This window comes from Chionomys nivalis, chromosome 19 (genome assembly GCF_950005125.1).
Source record: "Chionomys nivalis chromosome 19, mChiNiv1.1, whole genome shotgun sequence".
In the NCBI taxonomy this organism is placed as follows: domain Eukaryota; kingdom Metazoa; phylum Chordata; class Mammalia; order Rodentia; family Cricetidae; genus Chionomys; species Chionomys nivalis.
Window position 1 is genome coordinate 11,364,172 of NC_080104.1, and position 9,850 is coordinate 11,374,021.

The 9,850-nt window shown below is 52.5% G+C and overlaps 1 protein-coding gene across 1 annotated transcript; it reads left to right on the forward strand.

The window, feature by feature from the left end:
• The first annotated feature begins 6,097 nt into the window (after positions 1-6,097).
• Positions 6,098-9,754, forward strand: Gnmt (glycine N-methyltransferase). The gene is made up of 6 exons (XM_057751494.1): positions 6,098-6,335; positions 8,178-8,305; positions 8,719-8,829; positions 9,010-9,152; positions 9,246-9,367; positions 9,456-9,754. Exons 1-6 carry the CDS (start codon positions 6,130-6,132, stop codon positions 9,625-9,627), a joined length of 882 nt encoding a protein of 293 aa, XP_057607477.1. The 5' UTR covers positions 6,098-6,129; the 3' UTR covers positions 9,628-9,754.
• The last annotated feature ends 96 nt before the right edge of the window (positions 9,755-9,850 follow it).

A 9,850-nucleotide genomic window follows, 5' to 3' on the forward strand; every position in this document is an offset into this window, starting at 1 on the left:
GCTTTAGGGCAGTGAGTTCCTGCAGTGTGCGTTCCTGCAGTGTGCGTTCCTTCAGTGTGAGTTCCTGCAGTGTGCGTTCCTGCAGTGTGCGTTCCTGCAGTGTGCGTTCCTGCAGTGTGCGTTCCTGCAGTGTGCGTTCCTGCAGTGTGCGTTCCTGCAGTGTGCGTTCCTGCAGTGTGCGTTCCTGCAGTGTGCGTTCCTGCAGTGTGCGTTCCTTCAGTGTGAGTTCCTGCAGTGTGCGTTCCTTCAGTGTGAGTTCCTGCAGTGTGCGTTCCTGCAGTGTGAGTTCCTTCAGTGTGCGTTCCTCAAGTGTGCGTTCCTGCAGTGTGCATTCCTGCAGTGTGCGTTCCTGCAGTGAGTTCCTGCAGTGTGTGTTCCTGCAGTGTGCGTTCCTCAAGTGTGCGTTCCTGCAGTGTACATTCCTGCAGTGTGAGTTCCTGCAGTGTGTGTTCCTCAAGTGTGAGTTCCTGCAGTGTGCGTTCCTCAAGTGTGCATTCTGAGTGACGATGGGCTCAGCCAATGAACCTAAGGCCGTCCTGTTACTAAGTAGTAGAGCCGGGGGCTCAGACTCCAAGATCATTTTCCAGTGCCCACAGCTACCAAGGCTTCCTTCCATACCTGGCACTCAGAATAATTCATACTGAACTGGTGTGGTTTCTTGGCCTTGACCCAAATACCGAGATGGTTGATCCCAGCAGCTTGGGAGACTGAGGCTAAAGGTTGCAATTTCAGGTCCTCCCTGGGCTACAGAGCTGGTTCCCAGCCAGCCAGGGTAATTCAGACCCTATCATGAAAGGGCTGGGGAGACATTGTTAGGTGAAGAGCCTGCTGAGCCCAGAGAAGCCCTGTGTTCAGTTGGGACGGATCAGTGGCAGGGTGCAGGAGGCCCTGGGTTCAATCCACCCCCACACACTCGCAGAAAGTGAGCCACAGAAAGTACCTGCAGAAGGCAGCCCTCAGCAGGGGGTACTTCCACAGCTGCCGTACTATGAGCAGCTTCTGACTAGGACGCCCTGGGTCTAGAGCAGAAGCTCCAGTGTCGGAGCTCCTGAAAGAGGCCCTGTCCTCTGGGCTGGGACCCTAGTGTGGAGAGAGGAAGTGCTTTTCATGTTGGGGCCTGGAGCAGGCCTTCTGAGGTCGTCCTGGTTTTGTCAGCCTCCTTTCCATCCCGAGGGGCTGGTGGTCGGGAGATCCCAGGCTGGAGTCTGAACTTGTCCTCCACTTAGCTCTGACCTTAGGGCTTGGGTAGGGAGGGGGGCTGGGGCCCTGGAGTCAGGGAATTCAGCCTCTGACCATCCTGTCATTAACCCACAGCCCTCAGGACATATCTTAATCTGTCCCTGGAGCATCATCGATTCTAAGAGTAGGATGAAGAAAGAGCTATCAATGTCCAGGGGTGTCGGCCCGGCGACCCAATCCTAGTCTGGTCCAGGCGCGAGGGCAGTGGCTGAGGACTGCCGCACTTTGACCTGAGCTCTTTAGGGACTGTTCCCTGCCTCCCAAGGACCTGGTATTGCATCCTCACTGGCTCCCCTGCCACCACCCACCCCAGCAGGCAGACCTGGCCCAGTGTAGACGGGCAAGGGCAGGATCTGGCTGCCTGGGCTGCTCTCCCGATTTATAGAAACCTTTTCATTTGGGTGTTGACCACACTTTGATAAATTAGCTGGAGTTAGGTTGAGGACCCCCTCAGAAACCTTTGATGAGACCAGGAGAATGGCCTGAAGTGCCTATCTGGTGGGTCCTCTGGAGACCAGCTGGACTAGGACCCATTAGGCTCCACGCTTCGTGTTTCATGTGTGTGCATGCGTGTGTTCACAGGTATCTCCGGCACAGACCAACCTAGGTAGAATTTACTAGCCAAGGCTGGCCCTGAAGTGAACCAGCTGTGTACAAGCATGTGGCATGTCCTTTTTTTCTTCGAGACAGGGTTTCTCTGTAGCTTTGGTTCCTGTCCTGGAACTAGCTCTTGTAGACCAGGCTGGCCTCGAACTCACAGAGATCCGCCTGCCTCTGCCTCCCGATTAAAGGCGTGCGCCACCACCGCCCGGCGTGTCCTTTTATTGTGAACCTTAAGATGAAGCTAGGTGGAGCCCACCCCACACCACCATTTGGAAATAAAGGAGCAGGACTCTAGTGAAGTCACATTGTGTCCAGGGCTTGTCCTCAAAAGTGACTCGTCAGACCCTGACTGCCACTCCTCAGCGTGAACCCATTCATTTACTGTGGAGCTGAGGATCAAGCCCAGGGCCTCACCATGCAAGGTTTTATCTCTGGGCTGTATCCCCGGCTTTACTGGCCGTTCTACAGGTGAGATTTCTCCAGCAGCTTTTAACCCCCGCCCCCCAGCACTTCCCAGGCCCTCAGACCCACCTGCCCTCTGAAGCATTCTTTACCCAGGAAGGGGATGGTGGGAGTAATGGGTGTGTGGGTGTGTGTATACCCTATACCACTTAGCTTTTCAAACTTATCCAGCTGGTCCTTTTGCATGAAGATTGTTCTGGCAAACCCTGACTACACAGACAGAGTAGGTCTGGTGTGGTGGCCCACGCTTTTATCTCCACGTAGGCAGCAGAGGCAGCTGGGGCTACATCGGGAGAGCCTGGGTCACAGAACTGGGCAGCAAGGTGGCTCGGTTTTCCTGCCCTTTAGTTAGCACTGCATTTTCTCCCCCCTGTTCTTGTAGCTGAGGGAAATCTCAAACTCCTGCCCCACCACACAGACGTGCGCCACCACACCCAGCTCCAAGTTCTTTAGGCTCAAATTGTCCATTAACAGATTTGTGCTCATCAGTTTAGAGCACAATTATTTTCTTTTAGTTTAAGCTCAGTAGCAAACTTTTTTTGCGAAGAATATGTGTCTTTTAGTGGGGTGTGATAGTGTATAATCTCAGCGCCTAGGAGACAGAGGCAGGAGCTGCAAGTTCAATACCAGTCTGGGTCACCCAACTACAGAGTGAGACCCCCCCCCAAAAAAAAAAAAGAGAAAGAAAATGTATCTAGTTCTGTGGTTAGATACATGTAATCCCAGTATTTAGGGAACTGAGGCAGGATTGCCTGGAATTCCAGACCCACCTAGTGAGACCCTGTCTCAGAACAGAATTAAAAAAAAAATATCTGGCCGGGCGGTGGTGGCGCACGCCTTTAATCCCAGCACTCGGGAGGCAGAGGCAGGCGGATCTCTGTGAGTTCGAGACCAGCCTGGTCTACAAAGGGAGTTCCAGGACAGGCTCCAAAGCTACAGAGAAACCCTGTCTCGAAAAAACCAAAAAAAAAAAATATATATATATATATATATCTGGGCTGGAGAGATGGCTCAGTGGTTAAGAGCATTGCCTGCTCTTCCAAAGGTCCTGAGTTCAATTCCCAGCAACCACATGGTGGCTCACAACACAACCATCTGTAAAGAGGTCTGGCGCCCTCTTCTGGCCTTCAGGCATACACACAGACAGAATATGACGGGCGGTGGTGGCGCACGCCTTTAATCCCAGCACTCGGGAGGCAGAGGCAGGCGGATCTCTGTGAGTTCGAGACCAGCCTGGTCTACAAGAGCTAGTTCCAGGACAGGCTCCAAAGCCACAGAGAAACCCTGTCTCGAAAAACCAAAAAAAAAAAAAAAAAAAAAAAAAAAAGCCGGGCAGTGGTGGCGCACGCCTTTAATCCCAGCACTTGGGAGGCAGAGGCAGGCGGATCTCTGTGAGTTCGAGACCAGCCTGGTCTACAAGAGCTAGTTCCAGGACAGGCTCCAAAACCACAGAGAAACCCTGTCTCGAAAAACCAAAAAAAAAAAAAAAAAAAAAAAAATCTGATACTGGGTTCAATAACATTACTAAATAACCTTCCTGCCTGACGATGGTGGCACACACCTATAATCCCAGCACTCGGGAAGTAGAGACAGGTGGATCTCCGGGAGTTCGAGGCCAGCCTGGTCTATAGAGCAAGTTTTTGGACAGACTCCAAAGCTACAGACAAACCCTGTCTCAAAAAGCCAAAAGAAAAAAGAAAAAACCTTCCCACCCCCACAAAAATAATTCCCGACCTCAGAAGTGGTCAGGTGTGTGTTCCTGAAAAGAAAGTACACCAAGTGCTGCTTCCATTGAGAAGACGAGTCTCGTTTGAGGTGGTGTCTCACCCTGCACCATGTGCTAGGCTGGAACTCACTCAGCAGGAATTCTGCCCCAACCTCCCAACTCCAGGATTAAAGCCTGAGCCACCGAGTCCAGGTTAAGTTTTTTTTCCTTTCTTGAGTTTTGAGATGTTTCACTTTGTAGCATGGGTGGGCTTTGAACTCCTGAGTTCTCATGATTTCCTGCCTCAGTTGCCTGGGTAGCTGAGACTAGACAGGTGTATACAAGGGGCCCATCATGAATATAGTCATTTAAGCCTGGTATGGTGACTCATGCCTGTAACCCTAGCATCCAGGAAGCTGAGTCAGGAGGCTTGCTTTCCAAACTAGACTATATAATACCAGGCCAGCTAGAGCTACATAATAAGACTTTGTCTAAAATAATGGTTCTCAACTTGTAGGTCACGCCCCTTTGAAGCTAAAGGACCTTTTCAGCTATCCAGTATATCAGATACTTACGTTATTATTCATAACAGTAGCATAGTTACAGTTATGAAGTAGCAACGAAATAGTTTTATGGTTGGGGTCACTACAACATGAAGGGTTGCAGCATCCGGAAGATTGAGGAGCACTGGTCTAAAGATAAGGCCAGCAGGAATGGCTGGACAGGTAAAGGTGCCTGCTGCAAAGCCTGGTGACCCCAGTTTCATCTCAGGAACAGCTCTCACATGTGCATGTCACGGCATGCTTTTTTCAGAACACACAATTTTTTTATTTTTGAGACAGGGTCTCTGCATAGCCCTGGCTGTCCTGGAACTCACTCTGTATAGTGAAACCCTGTCTGAAAAAAACAAAACAAAACAAAAAACCCAAATAAACAAAACCCCAAAACAAAACCCACAGGACCTAGGTTCCATATCCTAGCACCCACATGAAGGTGGCTCACAACTGTCTGTAACTCCAGTTCTAGGGGATCTGATGGCCTCTTCTGGTTTCCACAGACACCAGACACTGACATCTATGCAGTCCAAACAACCATACCCATTATAAAAAAGTTAAACATGGTCACACAGTTGTGGGTGGTCTTCAGCCCTAGGGTTCTCCATGCATCAGAACGGCTAAGGAAGGAAACTCCTTTATTTTTCCCTCTCTGACCAATCTTAAGTGAAGTTGGAAGTGTATGGGCTTGTGGGAGGGGCTTTCTCCGCATCTGAGAATTTACTTTAGTCCTGCTGGGATCTTGTCCTTGAGAGAGAAGTCTAGAAAACCTGGCTGGCCTAGAAGTGTGAGTAGATGGATCCAGCCAGGGCACCAGGCACCTCCCCTCCTGATACCCTGGCGTCTCTCCCTGGAGGCACCCCATGGAAGCGGATGTGTGTCTTGCGTACATCCCCAGGTTGGCCTCCAGCTCCTGAACATAAATGATCTTTCCATCTCAACCTCACCGCACCCAGCATTTAGGAGAGCGCTCAGTATAGCTCAGGGATTGGAAGGCCCAGGCTACCTTAGGAGGCCCCTGGCCCGAGAACGGAATGGGACCTGATGCTGTCACATAAGACACACACACACACACACACACACACTTTCGCGTGGACTCGGCTCTTGCACTTGTATGGGTAGATCGGCATCTCTCCCAGAGACTTTTCCCATCACTCTGACACAGTGACCTTCTTTCAGGGCGGTGGTCCTTCAGTGGACAGTAATGGGATACCCTACTGTGCTGGACGAGATCTAATTCTGCTTTGCCCAGATTCCAAGGGCTTCTTCCCTTTCCCACTTGGGTAGGGATGGAGTGGGCTCTCATTGATCTACCTTCTCTCGGCTCCTCCTAGCTCTTGGCCGCTGAGCTGCGTTCCATGTGTTCTGTCTTACTAGGGGAAAAACCAGGTCTAGGATTGCCTGGCTGAGCCATCCCCATTGCGGAGGCAGCCTGGCTCAGGTCCCAGGGCTCAGGGCCCAGCAGGGGCGTGTCCCCGCTCTCACCTGCCATTGGCCAGGTAGGGCTGCCCTGCCTAAGGGCTATAAGAGCCAAGCTCGAGGCCTGAGAGCCAGGCGCAGGTCAGGATGGTGGACAGCATTTACCGTACCCGCTCCCTGGGGGTGGCGGCGGAAGGGCTCCCGGACCAGTATGCGGACGGGGAGGCCGCACGTGTGTGGCAGCTGTACATCGGGGACACCCGCAGCCGCACCGCAGAGTACAAGACGTGGCTGCTTGGGCTGCTGCGCCAGCATGGTTGCCGTCGGGTGCTGGACGTGGCCTGTGGCACAGGGTGAGTCCAAACGAGCTGAGTCCTGGCTTGGCCAGGACTGCTGTTCCGCAGGAAGGCCAGTGGGGGCAGCCTTTGCAGGCTGGAGTCTGGCGGGCAGCACTGGCGGGTCCGGAGTCCCCTGCCCATGGGGTGGAATGGGCATGGTGAGAGCACCTGCCAGACAGTGTGGGGAGGGGGCAGAGAAGACTCGGCCCAGGGCGAGGGTGTGAGCAGAGAAGGGTTCATGGCACAGAACAAAAGCCGGGACTTCGAGTCAAGCTGAATCCTCGGCCCTAAGGTCATTCCTCCTGTGACGGCCTCTCTCGGGCAGTGTGAACAGAACATTTGTGCCTTGTTTGCACAGCCAAGTGCTGTGCCAAGAGTTTGGGTCCATATGTTTCAAATCGTAACAAAAACCCATGAGGTAAGTAGTGATTTTGTCCAATTGGTACCAAGGAGACTCATTCCCGAGAAGTAAAGGCCAGCATTTGGTGGCGCGAACACAGACCAGGACAGTTAGTGTCTGGTCCAAATTCCAGCCCAGGGCAGGACACACACCGCCTCCTCTCGGTATGCCTGGTTCTCAAACATGCATCTGTGGAGTGCCTGGCTCCCACTGTCCCTGTGTAAACTACTCAGCGACTAGGAGCGCCCACTGCTTTTGCAAAACCAGGCGATCGGGTCCTCGCCGGCATCAGGTGGTTCCCAATAGCGGGCAACTCCATTCCAGGAGGATTAAATGTCCTCGTCTGACCTTGGAGGGCACTGCACTCAACACGCACACAGGCTAACATAATTAAAATTGAAGCCAGGCAGTAGTTCCAGCCTTTAATCCCAGCACTTTGGAGGCAGAGGCAGGTGGATCTCTGCGAGTTTGAGGTAAGCCTGGTCTACAGAGCAAATTCCAGGACAGCAACTCAAAGTCAGAGGGGGAAACACAGAGAAATCCTGTCTTGGGTGTGTGTGTGTGTGTAAATTTAAATTTAAAAAGTATTGCTGCCAGGTGTGGTGGCACATACCATTAACCCCAGCACTCAGGGAGGCTACATAGGTGCATTCCAGGCCACCCCGGGCTACAATATGAGACCCCATCTCTAATAAGAGGGGCTGGAGAGACGGTTTCGTAAGAGAACTTATGCCCAAGGTTTGGTGCCCATCCTCTGGCTTCTGCAGACACCAGACATGCATATGATATACATGTTCAGACAAAACACATAAAATTAAAATTTTTAATTTTTTTGAGGCAGAGTCTCTCTTTGTAGGCCTGGTTATCCTGGAACTCACTATGGAAACCTGGCTAAAAATCTTTTTAAAAATCCTCTTTGCGCTGGGTGGTGGTGGCGCACGCCTTTAATCCCAGCACTCGGGAGGCAGAGGCAGGCGGATCTCTGCGAGTTCGAGGCCAGCCTGATCTAGAAGAGCTAGTTCCAGGACAGGAACCAAAAGCTACGGAGAAACCCTGTCTCGAAAAAAAAAAAAAATCTCTTTGCTACCTGGTGATAAGGAATATATTCCTCTCCAATGGTGGTGGCGCTTGCCTTTAAACCCAGCACTTGGGATGCAGAGGCAAACGGATCTCTGTGAGTTCAAAGTCAGCCTGGTCTACAGAGTGGGTTCCAGGACAGCCAGGGCTACATAGTGAAGCCCTGTCCCAAATAAATAAATAATAAATAAATAAAAATAAAAGAGAAATATAGTCATGGGGTCATCTGAGGAGGGCAGTGGAGGTGACCAGAGAGGAAGCAGAGCAGTGGACCATGGAGTGAGAGGTTTGGAGAATCACTCCGAGCACAGCTCCTCCTCGGACCCTGCTCCCCCAGGCTGCTAACTGCTCTAGCAGCTCCTCATCTCTGACCTCCCCAGAGTGGACTCTATTATGCTGGTGGAAGAGGGGTTCAGCGTGACAAGTGTGGACGCCAGTGACAAGATGCTGAAATATGCACTTAAGGAGCGCTGGAACCGGAGGCAGGAGCCCGCCTTCGACAAGTGGGGTAGGCAACATAAGTAAATAAATAAGCTTAAAGAAAAAAAAAAAGGATGAGCTGGTTGTGCTTTTGGTGCCAGGGGTTGAACTTGGCATGCTAAGCAGATACTGACAACTGAGCTATCCTGTCAGCATTTTTATGTCTTCCCACGCTGTCTGCTCTGCCTAGGCCAGGGTCAAATGATCGTTGGCTTCCCATCCATAGGGACTAGAGGTGCACGCCGGTACCTGGGCTCTGCAGAGCTGCAGCATCAGCTCTCCTCCCTGTCAGAGCCCCTAAGAGGAGAGCTGGCTTTTCCAACAGTGGCTCTCTCCCGCGCCACTCTCCTTGTCCCTAACCAATCCCATGTGTCCCTGGGTGGAGGTGGCTGCTGTCATATTGTGATGCCACTGACCCTGTACTCCTCCCCTGGCCTCCAGTCATTGAAGAAGCCAACTGGTTGACTCTGGACAAAGATGTGCCAGCAGGAGATGGCTTCGATGCTGTCATCTGCCTCGGGAACAGTTTTGCTCACTTGCCAGACTGCAAAGGTGAGCTTGTGGCCTTGTGTGGCTTTTGTCTTGAGCTCCCCCACTTCTGATGATGGTTGCCTTGGCGAGGCAGACTTGCTTTTTGCCTCTCTTCCTAATGCTGGCACTTGGGCGGGAGAAGGGCGGGAGAGTGGTGCTGGAGGCCCAAGCAGACGGTGTCTGCGGCCCTGCCTGGCCCAGGTGACCAGAGTGAGCACCGGCTGGCGCTGAAGAACATCGCAAGCATGGTGCGGCCTGGGGGCCTGCTGGTCATCGATCACCGCAACTACGACCACATCCTCAGCACAGGCTGTGCGCCCCCGGGGAAGAACATCTACTATAAGGTTGGGACAGCCCCAAGTGGGAGGTGTGAGCTGGGAGGCCAGAAGCCCACGGTGTCTTAGGAAAGCTAAAGGAACGGCTGCCACTGCTTACAGAGTGACCTCACCAAGGACATCACGACGTCAGTGCTGGCAGTGAACAACAAAGCCCACATGGTAACCCTGGACTACACAGTGCAGGTGCCAGGCTCTGGCAGAGATGGCTCTCCTGGCTACAGGTATGGCATGGTTTGGCAGCAGTGAGGTGATGGTGGTGGGGAGGACTGGGCCAGCAGCCCTCACGCTTGGCTGGGGGCCCTGTTGCAGTAAGTTCCGGCTCTCTTACTACCCACACTGTTTGGCGTCCTTCACGGAGTTGCTCCAAGCAGCCTTCGGGGGCAAGTGCCAACACAGCGTGCTGGGTGACTTCAAGCCTTACAAGCCTGGCCAGGCCTACATTCCCTGCTACTTCATCCACGTGCTCAAGAAGACCAACTGAATGTGCTCTGGCTCCTATAAGTCCCCAGCCCAGGGAACATGTCCCCACCCCAAGACCACCACCTAACACAGATAATGCATCTGGGTGCAGGAATGTGGGTCAGGCAAATGGGAGTCAGCAATATAGTCTGTGCCTTTCTCAATTTTCCCGTGTCTTGTGTTTCTTTCAGAAGTAAAAAAAACACTCTCATGGTGTCCATCCCCCCCTCCCCTGCCCTAGACCT

What these genes read in the sequence shown, in the direction of transcription:
- Gnmt (XM_057751494.1), top strand. Translation starts at nt 6,130, where the DNA reads ATGGTGGACAGCATTTACCGTACCCGCTCCCTGGGGGTGGCGGCGGAA. An exon ending in GACGTGGCCTGTGGCACAGG is followed by an intron (nt 6,336 to 8,177) that starts GTGAGTCCAAAC and finishes TGACCTCCCCAG; the next exon opens with AGTGGACTCTATTATGCTGG. An exon ending in GCCCGCCTTCGACAAGTGGG is followed by an intron (nt 8,306 to 8,718) that starts GTAGGCAACATA and finishes CCTGGCCTCCAG; the next exon opens with TCATTGAAGAAGCCAACTGG.